The 23,550-nt window shown below is 38.2% G+C and overlaps 1 protein-coding gene across 2 annotated transcripts in view; it reads left to right on the top strand.

Annotated features, from left to right (window-relative positions):
- Positions 1 to 21,762, top strand: part of SLC16A9 (solute carrier family 16 member 9) — a 74,469-nt gene extending 52,707 nt beyond the window's left edge. For both annotated transcript variants that reach the window (XM_066349140.1, XM_066349141.1), the window contains exons 5-7: positions 10,620 to 10,715; positions 18,409 to 19,326; positions 19,726 to 21,762. In XM_066349140.1, the coding sequence (XP_066205237.1) occupies positions 10,620 to 10,715; positions 18,409 to 19,326; positions 19,726 to 19,904 (1,193 nt within the window). In that variant the 3' untranslated portion in view covers positions 19,905 to 21,762. The remainder of the gene's footprint in view (positions 1 to 10,619; positions 10,716 to 18,408; positions 19,327 to 19,725) is intronic.
- The last annotated feature ends 1,788 nt before the right edge of the window (positions 21,763 to 23,550 follow it).

Here is a 23,550-nt window from a genome sequence, read left to right as displayed (position 1 = left end):
TTAGGAAGGACAGTACTTCTTTTGTAAGTTCCGTCCTCCCTCGAAAAGTGTCCTACATGTCCTCCTTTTTGATATTGGAAGACAAATCTGTAAATGTCCGTATTTGATCGATGCAGAGTCGATCCATTGAGTGTGATGTGATGTATTTGTATCTAAATGAGTACTTTTTTTACAATTATTATTAAAAATTAATAGGCATGTAAAAATTAATAGTATTGCATAACTACAATATAAAATATTACAAATGTTTTATTATGCATTTATCATATTATAGTATATTATTGTTGCAGTGAATAAAATGTTTCTTTTATTTACAATATTATTTTCAATTTATTTTTATCCTCCTTTTCATTGTAAAAAAGTGGTCACCTTACTATAAACCATGCTGCCAAACTGTGATTCAGGCTCCTATTTTCTCAATAATTTTCCTAAATCAGAAAAAGAAAAGTATGGTGGGATACTGGGAATGGGATGAGAACAGGGGACACAGGAAATATGCCCTAAATGAATTGCTCAAGCTTCTTCCCAGTAATATTTCTCTTTGCTTTTCTAAAAAGCAAACTCAAAATCAATTTCTTGCATTCTGTTCCTTCATAACATTGTTATTTAGCTACCCAGTTACTATTTTCTCAATATTCTGATCTTGATTTGGGGGGAAATTTTTTCTTTTCCTTCATTTTCTTGGTAACATCTGCATAGGTAGGCCATTAAGCTTGGGGAGAGGAAAAACTACATTCATAGAAAATCCAATTCTCCTAATCTAGTTCTAGCATATGAGGTAAAGGTTATTTCTCTTATATTTACTTTAGCAATTAGAGTCTTATAAGCTTTTTTGGTTTTTAATTGTTATATCTTTAAAGACAGTCTTTTGTCTCTTATGGATGTTCAATTATAATAAAGGACTATGATTTTCTAATTAGTCTCAGGCTGTATCCACATAATGCCATAATACTCAGATAAAGGTGAAAAAATATACCAATAGAATGGCTATTTTTCAGTACATTTATTATTTTCCAAGTACAGATACTAAATCTTCTACATTGCTTTATCTCTTAATCCTTATAGTTATCTTGTGAGATTGTTTTTAATGATAAGGAAACTAAGAATTATAGAATTTAAATAAACTCTCAAATTCCCCAAGTCACAAAGCCAATTAGTATTAGAGCTGGGATTCAAATCCTGTACACTTAACCAGTCAATGCCATGTTCAGGGTACTCAGCTAAGTATATAAAGTTTAGAGCCACATCAATAAAAAAACTAGCCAATGACTTGGATTTTATAACTTTCTATGCAGATGTTTTAGTATAGAATCATAACAGTACCTACATTTAGCTACATTTGGATACTCTTACCTTATTTATCTTTTTCAGCGTCTTAAGATACATTCTCACAATTTCATTTCTAGTAGTAGATATTTCTGCATTACTATTTGCAATTGCCTACCCTAACCTTTGAACAGGAATATAAGCCATATTGGCTCAGATAGTCAAAGAGGTTGTTGAAATACTTGTTTCAGAATATACAGAACAAGGATTTGCCCAAAGGACCAAGAGACAGGTCCCCACACCACAGTGAGCAACTGTCCCAGTTTGCTCAGGAATAAGGGCTTCTCCTGGATGTGAGACCTCTAGTGGTCAAACAGGGGAAGTCCTGGGCAAATCAGAATGAGTTAATTCCCCTCCCCCACACATATAGTCTGAATTGTGGAGCTCCAACCTCAGCATTTTTTAACACTGCCATATTAGAAAGCAGTTACTAAAATTTTTGTTTACATAAAAATAATACTGCAGGGAGAAAGGTTTGTATTATAAATGCAGGGACTCTTGAGATAGTTCAGTTACACACACACCAAATATGTATAAAATGACAGCATATTTAAAAATAGTTCATAGACACCATGGTTGAGCAACTTACCGTATTTCCCCTGTATAAGACACATAGTTTTCAAAAAATTTGGGATCTAAAAACTGGGTGCGTCTTATACAGTGATTGTAGGTGTTTTTACTTGCATTTCCCACTTTTTGTGCTTGTTTTTGCGCTTATTGCTGAAGACAGTGATTTGTCATCAGACACAGATGAGGACAAGCTAATGAATGGGAGTTTTGATGGTGATGAGTTGTATGAATTTTATGATGAATAAACTTGAATTCAATAACTTTATGTAATACATTTTTTTCAAATTTAGGGCCCTAAAATTAAGATGCATCTTATACATGGGGAAATACGGTAGTTGGTTAGAGCATTGTTCGATATGCCAAGTTTGAGGGTTTGATCCCCAGTCAGTACACATAAAAGAATCAACCAATTAATGCATAAATAAGTGAAACAACAAATCGATATTTCTCTCTCTTTCTTTTTCTCAAATCAATTTTTTAAAAGTTTTTAAAATTTATAGACATTTTTAAAAATATGTACACAATTTCAGGTGTTTTATTGCTCTCTCCTGAAAATGAACCAAAATTTTATTTGCATGATTTTATTCACGTGCTAGTTTAGTTCCTTACAGGTGCTTGCTTTATATATTCTGAGTATTTTTTACTATTACAGTGTTTTATTTCAATTATATTTTCACCTTATAACTCTCTAATTAGTTTAATTGATCTAGTTGTTTTACAGTTTATTGGTAAGGATTGAGAAAAATGAGTAAATGAGGTGGTGTAGTGTGATTTGCATAAAGCACTATCCTATAATGCATAGTAGTTTTAAGTTTGTCATACCCTTCCTTTAAACCATATGATTCTAATTCTGTATCTCTAATGATGCTATCCATTCACATGAATTACTGTGAAATAAAAAATCTTTAATATTTTTAAACTATGATTTAATTTTTGGCTCTTCTAATTTAAAAATCAGCATAATTTAATTGAAAAACAAAATATAAAAACATATACACACATATACATGCATAGAGTGTATATTTGTTATATGTTAGAAAAAAAATGAGAGGTAGAGATGAAGAGGAAAATGCAAAAAAGAGTGACAGTAAAAATAGAAATGGTTGAAATTAGCTGGTGTGACTTAAAATTGGCAGACTTAAATGAGATTTATGGAAAAAAAGTAGTATAATAACTTTTGTGGAGAGGTTCATTGAACAGACATTTTTTAGATGATTTTCAATTACAGTTGACATATAATATTATATAGCTTTAGGTGTACAACATAGTGAATATACATTTATATGACGTACAAAGATATCAGCCTAATAAATATAGTAGCCATGTGACATCATACATAGTTACGTGTATTACAATACTATTGAGTATGTTCTGTATACTATACTTTATATCCTCATGACTATTATGTAACTACCAATTTTTACTTCTTATTCACTACCCCTTTTCACCCATTTCCAGAACATCCCTCCCATCTGGCAACCATCACTACGTTCTGTTTATTTATGAGTTTGTTTCTATTTTGTTTGTTCACTGATATTGATTTTTAGTTTCCACATGTAAATGAAATTATATGGCATCTGTCTTTCTCTGTTTGACTTATTTCACTCAGCATAATACCTTTAGGTCCATCCATGTTGTTGCAGATGGCAAGATTCCCATTCTTTTTCATGACTAATATTCCATTATATATTTATCTCTTCTTTACCATTTATCTATCAGCGGATATGTAGGTTTATAAATAATGCTTCAATGAACACAGGAATGTATATGTCTTTCTGAATTAGTGTTTTGGGTCTCTTCAGTTGAATCCCCAGAAGTTGAATTGCTGGTTTCTTCTTTGTCTTGTTACAGCCTTTGTATTAAAGTCTATTTTGTCTGATGTGAGTATTGCTACCCCAGCTTTCATTTGTTGGTTCCATTTGCATAAAATATCTTTTTACCTGAAGTGGGTCTCTTTTAAACAGCATATCTAAGGGTCTTGTTTTCCATTCAGCCACCCTATGTCTTTTGATTGGAGCATTTAATCCATTTACATTTAAAGTAAGTATTGATAGGTATGTGGTTATTGCCATTTTATTATTCATATTTTATTATTTTTCTTCTTCTAAAAGAAGACCCTTTAACATTTCCCATAATGCCGGTTTGGTGGTGATGAACTCCATTACCTTTTTCTTATGTGGGAAGCTATTTCTATGTCCTTCAATTGTAAATGACAGCTTTGCTGGGTAGAGTAATCTCGGTTGTATTTCCTTGCTTTTCATCACCGAATATTTTGTGCAATCTCTTCTGATCTGTAAAGTTTCTGTTGAGAAATTAACTGATAGCCTTATGGGAGCTCTGTTTGTAGATAAATAACTGCTTTTCTTTTGCAGCTTAAAAATTTTTTTTTATTTTGTCTTTAACCTTTGGCCTTTTAATTATGAGGTAACTTGGTATGGGCCTCTTTGAGATCATCTTGTTTGAGACTCTCTGGGGTTCCTGGATTTGTATGTTTATTTCTTTCATCAGGTTAGGGAAATTTTCCCATTCATTCTTTTTTTAAATAGGTTTTCAATTCCTTGCTCTCTCTCTTCTTTTTCTGACACCTCCATGATGTGAATGTTGGTATGCTTGATGTTGTCCCAGAGGCCCCTTAAACTATTCTTTTTTTTAATTTTTGTTGTTCTGTTTGGATGTTTTCTGCTACCTATTGTCCAAATCACTGATTTGATTCTCTGCTTCAACTATTCTATTGTAGATTCCCTCTAATGTATTCTTCACTTCAGTTACTGTAGTCTTTATTTCTGACTGGTTCTTTTTTGTTTCTTATCTTCACTTTTATGTTTCCTATCTCCTTGTTAATGTTCTCACTGAGATCATTGAACATAACCAGTGTTTTGAATTCTGCATCTGGTATTTTGCTTGCCTTCATTTTGTTTAGTTCTTTTTCTGAAGATTATTCTTTCATTTAAGACATATTTCATTGTCTTCTCATTTTGGCTGCCTTCCTGTGTTTCTATGTATTACGTAGTGCTACTATGCCTGCCAGTCTTGTTAGAGTGGCCTTGTGTGGTTCGTGTCTTGTGGGGCCCAGTGGTTCAGTCTTCCTGGTCACCTGAGCCAGGTGCTCCAGGAATGTCCTTTCGTGAGTTCTGGGTGCCCTCCTATTGTAGTTGAGCTTTGATTGCTGTTGGCATGTCGATTAGAGGAATTGACCCTCAGGTTAATTGGGTGTGATGAGTGGCTGTGACCACAGTGGAGGAGCTGTACAGGGGCTGACTCTATGAAGCAGGATTCTCTTTAGCAGGGCTCAGGTGCCCGCTGTGTTTGCCCTTTGTGTATCATTTGTGGAGATGGTTGGGTGGTTCTCTGGTGTGCTCTGAAGCTGGCCACTGGGTATGTTGGTTTTGGGGCCTCTTGGGAGGTGCAGATCAAGGTTATCCACTGCCTGTGCCCTGCCTGGGGCCACTTGGTAATGAGCTACAAAGTGATCTGCAGATGGTTGCTACTTGTACTGGGCTTGGTGCCTGGGAAAAGCTAAGCTGCAAATTGAGGACAGCTGCCAGTAGGGCTGGGTTTGGGGCTGCTTAGCAAGAGATATGTGGCACACAGAGGCCAGATGCTGCTTGTTTGGGGTTTGTGAACCTTTGTGAGGTTTTAAGCTAGTCCATAGCACAAGCTGAGACAGGCCATTTGTATGGGAAAGGCAGAGGAAGCAGCTTGAGTGAGCCCAAAGTTGGGTGGGGTATGGTCTTAGGGAATCATCGGGGTGGAGGAGGTTAGCCAAGAGCCTCAGACATGGCGCCTGCACTTGGAGGGCTCAGCAAAAGAACAGTGGCTTCTGCCAGTACTTCTATCTGGGAGAAAGCTGCACCTCTAGCAACTGATCTGAAGCCAGACAATTCAGTTTCTCCCTATATTCTCTGGCTCCGTTCTAGCTGTTGTCCCAGTGCTGGAGCTCAGAGTGAGTGAGTCCATTAGCAAGTAAATCTCTGGGTTAGCCCTCTAAGAGAAACTCCCGGGACTCCAGCAGCCCTTGTCTCATCCGGCCAAAGTCCTCTCTGGTTTTCACAGCCAGGTGTTGCGGGGGCTTCTCTTTCTGGCACCAGAGCCCTGGGCTGAGGGGCCAGGTGTGCAGTTGGGACATCTTGTTCCTCAGGGGAACCTCTGCAGCCAAGATAATTTCTCCCAATTTTTAACCTCCACATGTTGGTGTGAGACCAGTCAGTTCCTTGTCTCTGCCCCTCATACCAGTCTTCACATGGCTGTTTCTGTATCTTCTTATTTATAGGACTCTGTTCAACTAGACTTTAGGCAGTTCTCAATGATGGTTGTGATGAAGTTTAGTTGTATTTTTTATGTAGTTCTGGGAGGAGGTGAGTACAGTGTTTATCTTCTTCACCATCTTTAACAGAATTTTTTTTTCCAATTAAAAAAAAAATATGTGTAACCCTGGCTGGTTGGCTCAATGGTAGAGCATTGGCCCGGCATGTGGATGTCCCAGGTTCAATTCCAAGTCAGGGTACACAGGAAAAGCAACCATCTGCTTCTCTACTCCTCCTCCTCCCACTTCTCTCTCTCTCTTCTCTTCCCCTCCTGCAACCATGGCTCAATTAGAGTGAGTTGACCCTGAGCGCTGAGGATGGCTCCATAACCTATGCCTCAGGTGCTTAAAAATGGCTCCAGTTGCAATGGAACAATGGCCCAGATGGGCAGCGCATCACCCCCTAGTGGGCTTGCCAGGTGGATCCTGGTTGGGTGCATGCGGGAGTCTGTCTCTCTGTCTCCCTGCTTCTCAATTAAAAACTATGTGTGTGTGAGTGTTTATTTATATACCATATAAATACTATGTATGTATGTATGTATACATACATCAAATAAAATGATTGTTCTATATATTCTGCTTATATTTTTTGAAAACTTGTCATAGACATCTTTTCTTTCAATAATTATACTTCTGCAACATCATTTTTTATGGCAACTTCAATAGACATTTTTTAAAACATTCACTTCATGCCAGAATCAGACCTGGAACCAGGATACTCATATAAGTAAGACACAGCCTGCCATCAGGTAGCTCTCTGTCTAATCAGGAGAATAGACTTGTAAATATATAACTTATAACACAGAAAAAAATGCAATAATAAAATGAAACCAAGGTTCAGTGCTGGTGTAGTGTGTCTGTGTGGGGGAGAAAGGAACTTCATGTAAGAAGTTATGGTTGAGTTGAGTCTTTGAAGGACAGTACGATGTGATCGGGGGGATATGAGTTGAAAGGAGAATGAGAGTGGTAGGAAGAAGACATTCCAAGACTCAATGTTCAGGGGCATGAAATAGGAAGCAGTCTTTTCATGGGTGTTTGTTTATGTCAATTATTTCAAATGTAAGCAGGGTTCAATGAAAATGTGGCTATTTTAGCTCACTACTAAAATAATTCCATAAATGATTTTCCTTGCAACAATTGTTATAATTCAGATGAAGCATTTTAAAACTTTTTGTTTGTTTTTACTGTTAGTGTATAATAGTGACACGTCTATGAAGTCAAATTTGATACCAATACCATGATCGATCCTAAGGCTCTTCTACTTCTACTCATTCTCTCTTCTGTACCCTCAGCATAAATGTGAATACAATAAAAAAAACAACAGAGAACATCTTAGAATTATTATGAAAACAGTTTTGACTTTACAGACTTCATGAGAGATCTTTGGGACTCGAGACCTCCCTTTAACAGCCGCTGATGAGGATCATCCTGATACAGATGTGGAGAGGCCTTATTCCACCTGCTACTTTTTGAACAGTTTAGAGAAAATGCATTTCAAATTTATGCTACATTAAAAAAGTGAGATAATCTTATCTGAAATCCATTGCCTTAAAATAATTTTTTAAAACTGCTTTCCTTTTAGTCTAAAATTAAAAGTTTAAAAGTTGCTGCTTCAACTTTTTCTAGACTAGCATTTAGTAATTGGATATGTCTGTTTCTCATATCTCTAAATGCTTAACATTTATAAGAACCCTAATAGCCAAATCACAGGAAAGTAAATTCATTCTTCCTGCAAAGGTTTTCTGAGATAGTCCTTAGTAAAGAGTGACTTATTTTTACTTCACAAAATTGATTGTTCAGAAACAAGTCTTATTTCATGTCTTAAAATGTTCTATATGTAGTAATGACAACTGTATAAATCAATCCAACTTCTGTTTAGTTAATGGGATAGTATTGCTTTCCTTAACTCATACAAATGAGTGCTTTATTTTAGAAGGTTTATTTAAGTATAATTGTTTTAATTTATCTCATTTTTAAAAGAAGACTTTTTATGCAATTAGATATGATCTGAGTCCTGGGTTATTTTTTTCCCCCTTCTTTTCCAAGTGAGAGGAGGGGAGATAGAGAGACAGACTCTCATATGTGCTCCAACTGGGATCCATCTGGCAACCCCTATCTGCGGCTGATGTTCTGCCTATCTGGGGCCATGCTTGCAATCAAGCTATTTTTAGCACCTGAGTCAGAGGCTCCACAGCACCATCCTTAGCACCCAGGGCCGATGCACTTGAACCAACAGAGCTATGGCTGCAGGAGGAGAAGAGAGAGAGAGAGAAAGAGAGAGAGAAGGGGAGGAGGAGGGGTGGAAAAGCCGATGATCACTTCTGTGTGCCCTGACTGGGAATTGAACTCAGGATATCCACACACTGGGCCAGTGCTCTACCTCTGAGCCAACCGACCAGGACCTCCTGCGTTATTTAAAAAACTAATTTCCTAGAATGTTTCTGCAATATATTTGTTAAGCCCATGTATTCTTTCAAATTATAGTCCAGGTAGCAATTAAAAATAATGAAAATTATGTTACTAACTCATCTAATAGATGGTTAAAAACAGTTTTTAGACTGCAGCTCATGCATTGTTTATAGAGTGATTCTCAAGAACAGATGATGTTGCCAAAGAAAAAGAATAGTTATGACTTAGAAGCCAGAGGAAAATTTTATGAAAATGAACTGGGGTTATCAGGTACTTAATAGGGATGAAAAGTGTAAACTAAGAAACAGGAGCCTTAGAGAAGTTCTAGAGATAAACATTGCCCTTGGTTCTCAAGAGAGGGAAGTTCAAATTTACAGAAAAGTAGAGAACTGTAAAGCAGTGGTCCCCAACCTTTTTTGGGCCATGGACCGGTTTAATGTCAGAAAATATTTTCACGGATGGGCCTTTAGGGTGGGACAGATAAATGTATCTCGTGACTGAGACAAGCGTCAAGAGTGAGTCTTAGACAGATGTTACAGAGGGAATCTGGTCATTTTTTAAAAATAAAACATCGTTCAGACTTAAATATAAATAAAACAGAAATAATGTAAGTTATTTATTCTTTCTCTGCAGACCGGTACTAAATGGCCCATGGACCGGTACCAGTCCGGGGCCCGGGGGTTGGGGACCACTGCAGTATAGCAAACAATTATCACATATGCTCACTACTTAAATTTAACAGTTGTTAATATTTTATCTTTTTTTGTGAAGGTACTTTAAATTAAATTAAAACATCATGACATTTTACTTCTAAATAAGGTAGTGTTATAATGTAAGAATGTCCAAATTGATAGAAGGGTTTATTTGAGCCAAACTGAGGACATGCCTGGAAGTAAGATCTCAGTAGACTGAGACAGTGCTCCTGAGAAGGGCAGTTCTGCAGTTCTCGTCATGCACTTGGAGTCAAAGGAGGGAACATAAGGAAGATGACATGAAGTCCGTTAGTGGTAGATTAAGGAGGTGGGGGAAAGCCAGTCAGGAAAATCTCCAAGATTGGATGGAAAAGTGGGGAAATAAATACTCATCTTACATTGGTGGGTAGAGGACAGTTAACATTTAACAGCTATAGTAAATAGGGATGATATACAGGCAACAAGATCATGTGCTCCCTTGAGAGTGATTACACATCTAAGGGGTCTGGAAAAGAGGATGACTTCTGGTATTTCGAAGGTGTATTAACCTAGATGCACAAGAACAGTGGACAAGGCTTGCTTCAGACAAAGATAAACATTTTACTAAGGAAGTTATAGGTGTGGGGCTTAGCGTGACCTGCCCAAATAGAAATTTGTGATCTCATTCCCTTGTGAGGTTACTCTCAGTCACTGAGCTTATCAGATTTATTAATAGCTCCTTTTTCATTCAAGTAGTTTGCAGCTCTAAAAGATAAAAACTTACAGGTGTACATTTTACTGTGATGTGTTCATCTGAAGACAGCTGAGGACCTGCCGAGGGTTTTTGTTTTGCAAACTGAAGTGTACAAACTATGAGCTCTAGCAAAATAGGTTGGGATGATGAAAGGGATTTTATAAAATTGTTTAGAGAACTTAGAGGAGGAAGAACATTGAGCTAAGGACAGGAATTTGAAAGAGAGACAGATATAGAATGGGCACTTTTGATTAAATTTTGCTATTAGGTGTGTGGTTTAATCATTTTCTCTGTTTTCCCATAATGTCTTAATTAAAATTTTCATTATTCATTTTTGCTTTATAAATTTGATTATTTTTTTTTTAATTTGACCCTGACCTTTGGATGTATGTAGAGTGAAAACTGAGCCTGCATAAATGTGTCCATTGAAGCTGCCCAACTAACATTAAAGGGATCTGGGAATTCATACTCAGAAGAGTTTTAGCCAGTCAGTAACACAATGTCCTATTGGAATTATGCCTTTTTTGTTTTTTGCATTGAAGTACTATAGTCTGTCTTAATATATGTAATGTCTTCTTATGTTTAGGTCTTGGATGTGGTTTATTATACACAGCAACAGTGACTATTACGTGCCAGTACTTTGACAGCCGCCGAGGCCTTGCGCTTGGCCTGATTTCAACAGGTACATTTTCAACATAAGCCCAGCCTTGTTACTGTGTAGCCTTCTAGTCAAAGTTAAAAGTTATCAAACTCAGATATGTTTAACCAGCCATTCCCCAGCTACCACTCAGGTAGCGCTATGTTTTTCCTCTAGTCCTAGAAGGAAATTTAATTTTCTACTGTACATCTGGTGTGACTTTCAGAAAAGCCTAAGGTACGCACATGAAAAATCTGGATCTTAGATGTCTAATATGTTGATGTAGGAAACCTCCAAACCTGTAGAGAATTTCTGTAAGAGTTCATTTGAACCAAACTGATGACATATTCTGGGAAGCTCCTTTTTTTTTTGCAACTTCTTTTATTCATTTAAATTAATGAGGAAACATAAGGAAGATTACATGGAATTGGAGAAAAAAATAGGGTGGGGATTGGATCACAGGATCATTAATTGAGATAATATGCTCTTGGGAGGGTGATTATTTTAAAGGTGTGTTAACCTAGATGCACAGCCACAGTGGACAGGGCTCGTTTAAGGAAAATATAAACTTTTTACTAAAACGTTATATGCTTGGGGTGTGATTACCCACCATGACTTGCCCAGTTAGGAATTTATGATCAGATCACCCTGTGAGGTTACTTTCTGTGGAAGCCTTTTTCTTCATCCACAAATATAATATAGGAAAAGAAAGCTGATGGGTCCAGTAAATTGAGAGTCACATGCTGGTGAGAACCCAAAGAAGCAGAGAGCACATTATCCCTGAGAAACATAGGAGAAATGAGTGTCAACATAAGAAATTTCCAAACCTGTACAAATTTTATTTTATTTTATTTTATTTTTGTGTGTGTGTGTGTGGCAGAGACAGAAAGAGTCAGAGAGAGGGACAGATGGGGACAGACAGACAGGAAGGGAGAGAGATGAGAAACATCAATTCTTCGTTGCGGTTCCTTAGTTGTTCATTGATTGATCTCTCATGTGCCTTGACTGTGGGGCTATAGCAGACCAAGTGACCCCTTGCTCGAGCCAGCGACCTTGGGTCCAAGCTAGTGAGCTCTGCTCAAACCAGATGGGCCTGCGCTCAAGTTGGCGACCTCGGGGTCTTGAACCTGGGTCCTCTGTGTCCCAGTCTGATGCTCTATCCACTGCGCCACCACCTGGTCAGGCTGTATGAATTTTTTTATGAATTTATTTGAGCCAAACTGTTGACAATTGCCAGAAAGCAAAGTCTCAATGGATTGAGAAAATGCCCTAGAAAAGGGTGGTTTTACTGCTTATTTTATACATTAGAATAAAAGGGGAGGACATAAAGAGGTTACATGAAATTGGTGATAGATTAGGGAGGTGCAAGAAAGCAAAGTGGGGAAATAGCTGGGATCGAATAAAAAGTAAAAATGTATATACTGAAACTTCTTTTACATAGTCAGGAATAAGATAATTGACAGTTAACAATTAACATGATAACAATAATAATGAGGGGGTTTTTGGTCCCTGCTCTGGTGGGATACCTGCCCTGAGCAGGGTAGGAAAAACAAGATTACCCTTCCATTTCAATGACATGTTATCAGGTATGTTATTGTAGATGCAAAAGACAAGAGACAGGCTCCCTTAAGGTAAATATTGACCTTTGTTAGAGAAAAATAACACCTTAAGACAGCGGTTCTCAACCTGTGGGTCGGGACCCCGCGGGGTCGCGACCCACAGGTTGAGAACCGCTGTCTTAAGGTTGAGAACCGCTGCCTTAAGACATATCTACCCACCGCAGTTGCTTTTAGTTAGATAGTTTTCATTTCAGACCATCCTGTGTGTTTACTTTAGGTCTCTGAGTCTGCAAGGCCACCATGCAGGCTTTCCCAGAGCTTGTCAGGTTCAGCATGGGGCCCCTTTTCTGTCCACAGAGGGAATTGAAGACTCCTAAGGTCACTGTCAGAAGGACTGCTGCTAATAGGCCTCAACCTCCATTTATTGTGAAACTTACAATTTCCACAAAAAAGTAGAAAGGACCTATTTAACAATAAGAAACAAAACAATAAAAAAAGAAAGAGAAAAAAAGGACCAATTTATGAATACCTCTTACTGACCTATTTGTAAATCCGAAAGACAGGTCTCTATTCTCGCTATTCCTTTAATAGTCAAGAGATGACCACTGAGGTAGTGGGAGAAATGTCAATATAAATATTTCTGGACGCTCCCTGATATTTCAAAGTGGTGGTTTGCTTTGCAGATGAATTTTTTTCCTAAGCTGTTTGGGGAACTTATCCATATTTCTGTAGCCAATATTTTATGAGTTTGCTTAGGAGATGAAGCTGCCAAGTTTACTAAAAGTTGTACATGTGCTACTTGTTAATGGGTGGGTATTCCTGGGAAGCCAGGCTTTCAGATAAACTGAATAACATTCGTATTCAGTTTATCTGGCAACAGCATCCAACTTAATGTTTCATTCCTGAGGCCAACCTGGTGGCAACAAAGTGATTCCAGATGGAATTACTTCTAGCTTGCTATTTACACAAGGTAGTTTAAGGAAGCATGGCCATGTGAGAAGTGTGAATCCTGGCCCAGGAGGAGAGAGGTCAGAACCTGAGGGCATGGCCAAGGTAGAAATGGGAGAAGAAATAGAAAAAAACAAGGTGGAGAATCCAGAGCAGTTGGAATGCAATATCAGGAACCTGACAGCATCTCCCACAAATGTGGAAAGAATTGTGTGAGTAGGCGTGGCGGGCAGCTTAAAGGACAATGGGTATGATCTACACCAGGGGTCGGGAGTCTTTTTGGCTGAAAGAGCCATGAACGCCACATATTTTAAAATGTAATTCCATGAGAGCCATACAACGACCCGTGTACATTACGCATTATCCAATAAAAATTTGGTGTTGTCCCGGAGGACAGCTGCGATTGGCTCCAGCCACCTGCAACCATGAACATGAGTGGTAGGAAATGAATGAATTGTAATACATGAGAATGTTTTATATTTTTAACGTTTTTTTTTTAATTAAAGATTTGTCTGTGAGCCAGATGCAGCCATGAAAAGAGCCATGTCTGGCTTATGAGCCATAGGTTCCCAACCCCTGCTCTTTACTATATCTTTTTAGTAGAGGCACTATCATGTACCAACAAGCACAGACCCTGGAGCCAGACCTGGTTTTTTTTGTTGTTGTTGTTTTCTTTTTTTTGTATTTTTCTGAAGCTGGAAACGGGGAGAGACAGTCAGACAGACGCCCGCATGCGCCCGACCGGGATCCACCCGGCACGCCCACCAGGGGCGATGCTCTGCCCACCAGGGGGCGATGCTCTGCCCCTCCGGGGCATCGCTCTGCCGCGACCAGAGCCACTCTAGCGCCTGGGGCAGAGCCCAAGGAGCCATCCCCAGCACCGGGGCCATCTTTGCTCCAATGGAGCTTTGGCTGCGGGAGGGGAAGAGAGAGACAGAGAGGAAGGAGGGGGTGGGGGTGGAGAAGCAAATGGGCGCTTCTCCTATGTGCCCTGGCCGGGAATCGAACCCGGGTCCCCCGCACGCCAGGCCGACGCTCTACCACTGAGCCAACCGGCCAGGGCCCAGACCTGGTTTTGAATCCTGCCTGTGTGGCCCACTAGCTGTCTGATGATGGACAAGTTAACTGTTCTAACTGTTCAGCCTCAGTTTTATGAACTGTGAAATGGAAATAAAATAGTCCTTATTGCATTGAGTTATTGGGAATATTAAAGGAGTTTTTGTGTAAGGCATATGGCAAGGGCTTTAAAAGTATTAGCCATTATAATTGTAACTTAGAATGTCCAAATTTGTTTGTGTTGAAGGCGTCAAAAACTGTATGCTGGGAGAGCTGCTCTTGCTTTTCACTCAGTCTGGGGAGGAGGGCATGAGGGCTTGGGCCATGGCACACTTGAATCAAAAATGGAGCTACCATGGACAGTCAAGATTTGGCAGAATTTTAAGGAGTGTTCAGTTTCAACTCACAGGGAGCTAGGTGAGGCAAGATTAGGGAGTAGCATGAATCCACTGTCTTAGTCATTGTTGGGCTGCTATAACAAAGCACCACAGAGTGGGTAGCTTATAAACAGTAGAAATGTATTTCTCATCATTCTAGAGGTTGGCAGGTTCAAGAACAAGGCATCAGCAAATTCAACGTCTGGTGAAGGCCCGTTTTCTAGTTGAGAGATGGCCATCATTCCACTGTGTCCTCACCTGGCAGAAGAGGAGAGGAAGCTCTCTAAGGTCTCTTTATAAACACACTAATCCCATTCATGAGAGCTCTGCCAACATGACCTCATCACTTCCCAAAGGCCCCACCTCCTCATACCATCACCTTGGGGACTAGGTTTCAGGATATAAATTTTGGGGGACACAAACATTTAGTCTGTAACATCCAACTTCAATGAAAGAGATGACAAGCAAACTATAACTTTTTTAATTGAAAAGAAAACTATACCTTTTTTTTAATTGAAAAGAAGCCAATAGTGAAAGTATTTGAAATATTGTGACCTAGTTCAAAGAAAGGAACATGGGCATGAAATGAAGGTTTTAGGGACTCGATCTTGCTCTGTGGTGAACGGGGGTTGGTGAACGAATGCCCGTGGACCATGTCTGGTTTATGGTCTGTTTTTTGTACAGCTCACAAGCTAAGAAAGATTTTTGCATATTTGTATAGTTTAAAAACAAACAGACTATTTTATGGTGTGGGAACATTATGTGAAATTTGCATTTCAGTGCTCGTAATTAAGGTTGTATTGCGTTACAATCACGCTCGATCCTTATAAGCCTTCTCTGGCTGCTTTCCTGCTTCAGCGGCACAACTGAGCATTTGCAACGGAGACTGTACAGCCTGCTGTAGCTTAGACATGTACTTTCTGGCCCTTTCTAGAAAAAGATGATTGATGCCTGGTATTAGTAGTTAATCAAAGCATGAATGTATCTCTTACTATTTCAGGTACTCTGAACATCAATGAATATTTTCCCTCTTTATGATAATATATCATAGACATGCATGGGAGTATAATTTATTCTTTATTTCATATTATCCTTTACACTGATGATTTTTAAATTAGGGTTTTCTTTTTGAAAAATAAATATTACAGTTTTTAGTTTACACAGTTTCCCATGAAAGCTCTGAATTACCCTTATGTCCTGAAAGAATTCCTGCATCTATCCAAGCTTTAGCTGCATTCTTGTGGGAGGTAGGCTGAGGAAACTAGTGTCTAATGTGTAATTTGATCATGCCGACCTGTCATGTACTTAGCACATCATAAGTATTCAATGAATTTCATTTAATGTAGTTTTCCTTATGTTTCCTGATGTTGAGAGCTAAAGTTGGTTGAGCAACGAATGGAGAAGTTGCTTATTTGTTTCAATTGATGGTCAAAATATAAAACCTGCCAAAATGCCAAAGCATTTCCTTTAATATTCCCAATAACCCAATGCAAGTATCTAGTGGTATGGCAACTTTGTTAGAATGTATGCAAAGAAATGCTGTTAGACAAAAATGTGAAGTAACAGTGAATGGATATTAATGCAGTGCAGAAGTACATGAAATAGTGCTATTTTCTATTCTTTCATTTTGTTTTTTGAAGTGCTTTGAACTTTTGAACGGTGTGCCACTTTTAGAAAAATAAGGGAAGGATTGAATTTGTCAACTTATTGTTTTTCAATAGTCAGCAAAGAAGATACTATCTTACTAGTCATAATATAACATTATTTTAGCTGGCATTACACTAACGTGAGCTATTAACATTCTCATGCAAAGAAATTGGAAGGGGGTATTAAAAAGCTAACTTTAAAAATGTTAGAAAGGGACAACTGTGGTCCCCCAAAAAATATTTTCTTACAAATCTAAGAGAGTCATTTGATTACTTAATAAGAATTTTTGGCTAGATGCATTTTTGCTGCAAGCAAGACTTCCTGTTGGGGTTGTGAAGTAATTTGGTATAGATCATTTTAAAGGTATGGTCAAACTATTGACCTTTTTTTTATTTTGCATTTTTTTTTATTAAATTTAATGCAGTGACATTGATAAATCAGGGTACATATGTTGAGAGAAAACATCTCCAGATTATTTTGACATTTGATTATGCTGTATACCCCTCACCCAAAGTCAAATTGTCTTCTGTCACCTTCTATCTGGTTTTCTTTGTGCCCCTCCCCTCCCCCACCCCCCTCTCCTTCCTCGCCCCCTCCCCCCCACCCTCCACCCCCCACCCCTGTTGCCAGCACATTCTTGTTCATGTCTCTGAGTCTCATTTTTATGTACATATATACTATGGAATACTACTCAGCCATAAGAAATGATGACATCGGATCATTTACAATAACATGGATGGACCTTGATAACATTACACGGAGTGAAATAAGTAAATCAGAAAAACTAAGAACTATAAGAATCCATACTATTGACCTATTTTTAAAAACAGATCTATTTATTTCTCTCCTGCTTTTTCACGTGACATTTTAAAATGATATTTAAATTTTAAAATGCTCAATTTTTAAAAAGTTATAATCAGAATCACATAACACTGCGAATGAACTGGGCTGATGCAACATGCCAGTTCAGTGTGTTTAGTGTGATCGATGCTAAAAATTACCGGAGAATCTACAGTGTTGCAAGGATGTGCAAACCAGGCATAATTTGCAATTTAAATACCCTATCAAATTCCACTTTTACTCTTTTCATAGTTTAGTAATGTGAATCATGTATTCCGGTGATTTAGCAAGGGATTTGAAGTATCCACATCATTACGAATAGCCCTTAAAAATTAAAATATATTCTTCATCTCAAAAAATAAAATACACTGGCCCTGGCCAGTTGACTCAGTGGAGAGAGCATTAGCCTGATGTGGAGATGTCATGGGTTTGATCCCTGGTCGGGACACACGTAAGACGCAGCCATGTGTTTTTCTTCCTCTCCCTCTCCCCCATCTCTCCCTCTTCCCCTCTGGCAGCCAGTGTCTCGATTGGTTTGAGCTTGGTCCCGGGCACTGAAGATAGCTCAGCTGGTCTGAGCATAAGCCTCAGGAGCTAGAAATAGCTCAGTTGATTTGAACATCGGCTCAAGACGGGGTTGCTGGGTGGATCCTGGTCAGGGTGCATGCAGGAGTCAGTTTCACTATCTCCCCTCCTCTCACTAAAAAGAATACATGTATATATATATAATATATATTATATTTATTATACATTATAATATATATTATACATTTATATATAATATATAATATTATATATTATACATTATACATATATACATTATATATATATATATATACATATGCTCTTTCAAAGGGAATAAACATATAACATGGGGCCTGACACATAATAAATGCAAAAATAAAGTAGTTGCATAAGGTATTTTTTAAGAATACGGGCTCCAGGAGTCAGAATAATTGTGACTCCTACTTACGCCATTTACAGCTTTGTGACCTGTGGCAAATTACACTTCATGTGCAGATTGGGAATAAAAATAGAACCTACGCAAAATGATCATTATCAGGATAAAACAAGGTTATGCAATGTCAACTGCTTACCATTGAACTTCAAGTGCTAATTCTTAAAATAAATATCAGTATTACTCTTATTGTTGTTATTGTTACCTTTAGTATTCTTGCTGTGATTTTCATGTGAAGGCACACATGAGAGCCAGTGGAAAAAAAAAACTGAACTGTGATACGGATAATACTTGTCCTGAGAGCCTCGCATTATAAGAGATTAAGATTGAACAGCTCCCATTTCCTTTTTTAGGTTCAAGTGTTGGACTTTTTATATACGCTGCTCTGCAGAGGCTGCTGATTGAGTTCTATGGACTGGATGGGTGCCTGCTGATTGTAGGTGCTTTGGCTCTAAATATATTAGCCTGTGGCAGTTTGATGAGACCCCTCCAGTCCTCCGGTTGCCCTTTACCTGAAAAAACAGCTCTGGAAAATTTACCAGACAGATACTCCATTTACAATGAGAAAGAAAAGAACCTAGAAGAAAACATAAACATTCTCGAAAAAAGTTACGGCAGTGAAGAGACGTACAAGAGCACTTTAGCTAATGGGGACTGGAAACAGGACAGTCTGCTTCGTAAAAACCAAACAGCAACGGCACACACGAAAGAGACTGAAACGTACAAAAAAAAAGTTGCAGAACAGACATATTTGTGCAAACAGCTTGCCAAAAGGAAGTGGCAATTATACAAAAACTACTGTGGAGAAACGGTGGCTCTTTTTAAAAACAAAGTATTTTCAGCACTCTTCATCGCTATCTTTCTTTTTGACATCGGAGGGTTTCCGCCCTCGTTACTTATGGAAGATGTAGCAAGAAGTTCAAATGTGAAAGAAGAAGAGTTTATTATGCCCCTTATTTCCATTATCGGCTTTATGACAGCAGTTGGGAAACTCCTTTTGGGGATACTGGCTGACTTCAAGTGGATTAATACCTTATATCTTTACATAGCTACTTTAATAGTCATGGGCCTGGCCTTGTGTGCAATTCCATTTGCCAAAAGTTATGTCATGTTGGCAATACTTTCTGGGGTCCTAGGATTTCTAACTGGTAATTGGTCCATTTTCCCGTACGTGACCACGAAGACTGTGGGGATTGAAAAATTAGCCCATGCCTATGGGATATTAATGTTCTTTGCTGGACTTGGAAATAGCCTCGGACCACCAATTGTTGGTAAGATATTTGTCTTAAAGTCAACCATTTTGCTGTTCTTCTTTGTGACTTCTCCAGATATAGAAATTGAGATTGTAATAATAGTACAGATTTGCACAAAATCAATCTATATGGAATGTGTCATGATAATGATTTATTCAAAATCACTTTACTATAGTTGCAAAGCAAATATTCTGCTCAGGGATTTGTGTTTATTCTTTGTTTGGGATAAACCCCAAATGCCTGCTTATTCTTGTCCAAACTTTTGAGAAATTCTTCTCTAATTCCAAGTAGGTCACTTGGAGAGTAGATGAAATATATATTCTAATACTAACTACATATAAAATTGATGAATTAGAGTATGAGCTTCTTATTCACAATATTTATATCAAACTCGCTTTTTTCTTGCTCTCTTTCCAGGTTGGTTTTATGACTGGACCCGGACCTATGACATTGCATTTTATTTTAGTGGCTTCTGCGTCCTGCTGGGAGGTTTCATTCTGCTGCTAGCATCCTTGCCGCCCTGGGAAATGTGCAACAAGCAGCTCCCCAAGCCGGCTCCAGCAACCTTTCTGTACAAAGTTGCCTCTCATGTTTAGAGGAATATTGGGAGGCACTACAGGACTTTTTTCATAACAAAATTTCACTGTGGCAATGAATTTTTTTAAAAAACATATCTTATTCTTTATATAGCCTCTAACTCCTATAATATTTTTCCTCTTTTTTTCTTTCCCCAACAAGTGGAACTATGCTGTGTTGCTGTAATTCATGAGTTCTTGACATTGTAAAAATTTTGGCCAGCTTCAGAGACTTCTGGTGTGTAAAGAAATAATTTCTCTGCAGCCTCCATTAGTTCCATTGCAAAGCACCCAGAGGAAATTTTTCTGTTTTTAAAACTTCAGGTGGCATGATGCGATATGTGTAATGGCTGCTAGGGACTAAACACTCTCTTCTTTCTGTTTGACTAGCTAGTAAATAGAAGACTTTGAGCCAGTCAAGAAATGAAAGTGGTTACTAAGATAGCATTAAGAATTGCAGTGGAGCAAGCTGATTATTAAAAAGAAAGGATAATTTAAATTACAGTCACCAGTTTTCATTATTCTATTTTATTTACCTTGATTAAGCACCCATGTGCTTGGTGCCCATTGAGCATAAGGTGTTTGCTGAGATGCAGGCAGTCCCAAAACAGAGGTGTAGTCACCGCAGCCTTTCTTCATGGTTGGCTGCTATAACCTCCCTCACTTTTGTCTGTTTGCATTAATTTAGCTGAAGTTTCCCAGGAAGTGCTGATTTTACCTATTTCCAAATTGGAAATGCATATTTAAACCATTCCATTCTGGCAAATGGGAAACATCCATTTGCTGTGGGGAGAGTGGGGACAAGAGCAAGTCCTTGCATACCTTCTAGATTTATTTGCTACTATCAGGTGTTTACCACTATGACATTTTAATTCAAGGGCAGAAATAAAAGTGTGTGTGTGTGTGTGTGTGTGTGTGTGTGTGTGTGATGTTCTGAGTCTGTGTGGGGCATGGGAAGGGGGAAAGGCAGTAAGAATTTGATCCTCATCCAACTTCATTCATTCTTAAGAAAAATGTTTTAGGAAGAAAAACAGGTTTAATCAATTTGACATTTTTCCAAAGAGTATTTAAAATTTTTTCATATGCATCAGAATCCTCTATAGATCCTTTAAAAAATGTATCACTCTTAGAGACTAATTCTGTAGGTCTAGACTGTGAGTCAAGGTTCACTCTTCAAGTGATTCTGGAAACACAGCCTGGGTTGACAATGACTGTTAAAAAAACTGGCAACACATAAACATTCTCTTCACGAAAACAAAATATGAGAAACCATGAGGTAATGGCTTTTGTATAAATAGCCAGATGTGATTCGTTAAATAGGGGGCACTCTTCCCATTGTGCCAAAATTGTTTTTTCATTTCTCTAGAAATATGTACGATTATTTCATACTTCTCTGTTGCCTTTCTTCTAAGGCACCCGAAGCACTTTATAAACATGCATCCCCACAACACCTCATGGAGGTGGGTGAATAGTGCTTTCTATGCGGTACACTTGGAGTATGGGGAATTTCATAACTGAGTTAATCCTACTCAATAAGGAAACAATAGGGCTCCGAAGTGCCTTGGCCTTCTCCATACTCAGACTTGCGGAAAGTTTTCTGTACCTCATTTTTTAGTCACTGTCAAGGTTAGTAAATAAAATGAGTGACATTTTAAAAAAACTAAATGTTTTTGCATTGAAGATTCCTTTTTGCCAATATTCAGGAAATCCAATAACCTGATAAAGTTTAACTTTTATGATGTCCCACATTCATCAATGTTGATAATTGTCCAAATACATCTTTACTGTGTCTACTATTGTCATCCAATGTGTGCATTATCCATTGTCTAGGGAATGAATTTTAAGATACAATAAAATACTTTTTGTTTGTTTTGCATCAGTTTGGTTGCTTTTTCTCTTCTTAGTCAATCCTTCTCCTCAACCCCAAATTACACACAGTGACACTTCACTTGCATATAAAAACATAAATTACCTGATGTCTACTTGAGTCTCCAGAATTTGATGTTTGAATATCAGGATATGCAAAATTCAGCTTGCTAAATTATTTTGACCATTGCCTTCCAAAAAGCAAATACGTCAGTCCTGCAGAACCCTTTTGAGGAAAAGGGGACAGACTCTTCTTCAAGATTCTTAATGATGACCTCATCAGTCTTAATAATGGATTTTTAAATTCTAAGCACATTACCAGTATGTTATTTATCCCTACTAACAATCCTATGAGAAGGGATTATGATCCTCATTGTATAGTTCAAAACATACATATGATATGGACAACATATACAATATAAGTCATTTCCAAAAGCAAGATGAGAAAGGTTTGATTCCTAACATGGCTAGGGAGTGGGGCCTAGCTGGGAGGGTTGCTACTAAAGCAAAGCTTTTAGCAGGGGTCTCAAACTCAACTCAGCATGTGAGCCGCAGAGCAAGATCACAGCCGTTTGGCGGGCCGCACTAGGTCTACAAAAGGCAACTGTTACGCAACACTTTTCAGTGTCACAAAACGACCAGAAACTGTAGTTCGTGGATTAGTCTGCGGGCCGCAAAAAATTGTTCGGCGGGCCGCATGCGGCCCACGGGCTGTGAGTTTGAGACCTCTGTTTTAGTGTATAGAGATGCCATTTTAGTCTATGCCATGTTTGTGAGATAATTATCATTTGCCAATTTCTTAAGAATTAGCCTTTAAAATAACATACTTAATAATAAAGTTATATTGATACACTCTTTTGTGACTGAGAAGGTATTCCTTGATATTCTAAGAACCTGGGGCTGACTGGGGAAAGGTGTGAACTAAAAAGTTTGTAAGGGACCCTTTCCCCTAACTTTAATACTTTCGCACTTTTTTCAGTCTCTCCCTTTCTCTCTCTCTCTCTCTCTTTCTTTTTCTTTCTCTCTCTCTCCTCTCCTAGGACTCAGTTAGTGATCTAATTTTCTCTAGGGCAGTGGTTCTCAACCTTTCTAATGCCGTGACCCCGCAATACAGTTCCTCATGTTGCGGTGACCCCAAACCAAAAAATAATTTTGGTGGCTACTTCATAACTGTAATTTTGCTACAGTTATGATTCGGAATGTAAATACCTGATATGCATTATGTATTTTCCGATGGCTTTAGGCAACCCCGTCGGGGTTGCGACCCACAGGTTAAGAACCGCTGCTCTAGGGTGACCATGTCATCAGGGGGAAAGGTTCAGCCACCAACTTTTAAAGGCCCCATGAGGAACAATTCCTAAGAACTAGGAGTTCCAGAGTTGGGAGGTCATGACCGAATAGTATGTCAGTCCTGTTTTACTGGCTGGAAAGTCCCATGAGCTCAGAGAGCCTCAACTTCTAACAATCAATATAGGATTATCTTAACCCAGGACATTCCAGAAAATGAATGAGAGCTCTAATGTTAAGGAAATAATGTTTCATTTTTTTCTTTACTTAGAAGGCCTAGTATATTGAACACACTGTACATAACAGAACAGTGCCAAATAATTTCTCTTTCATAAATAGCAATCTTGGGGCATTTTGCTCTACAGTCATTTGTGACTCAAGGATACCAATTAAGTTGTCTCTTTAAATAAAGAATTTAACCACAACTGGATAAAATGACCAGAACTCTATTAATACAAGGATAATATTTAGAGATGCAGTATACATACTCATTAAGGCTGTGATTCCTGGGTTT

The sequence above is a fragment of the Saccopteryx leptura genome, chromosome 9 (assembly GCF_036850995.1).
Source record: "Saccopteryx leptura isolate mSacLep1 chromosome 9, mSacLep1_pri_phased_curated, whole genome shotgun sequence".
Classification (NCBI taxonomy): domain Eukaryota; kingdom Metazoa; phylum Chordata; class Mammalia; order Chiroptera; family Emballonuridae; genus Saccopteryx; species Saccopteryx leptura.
Note: the sequence above shows the minus strand (reverse complement) of the source record. Positions and strands in the feature narration are given on the sequence as shown.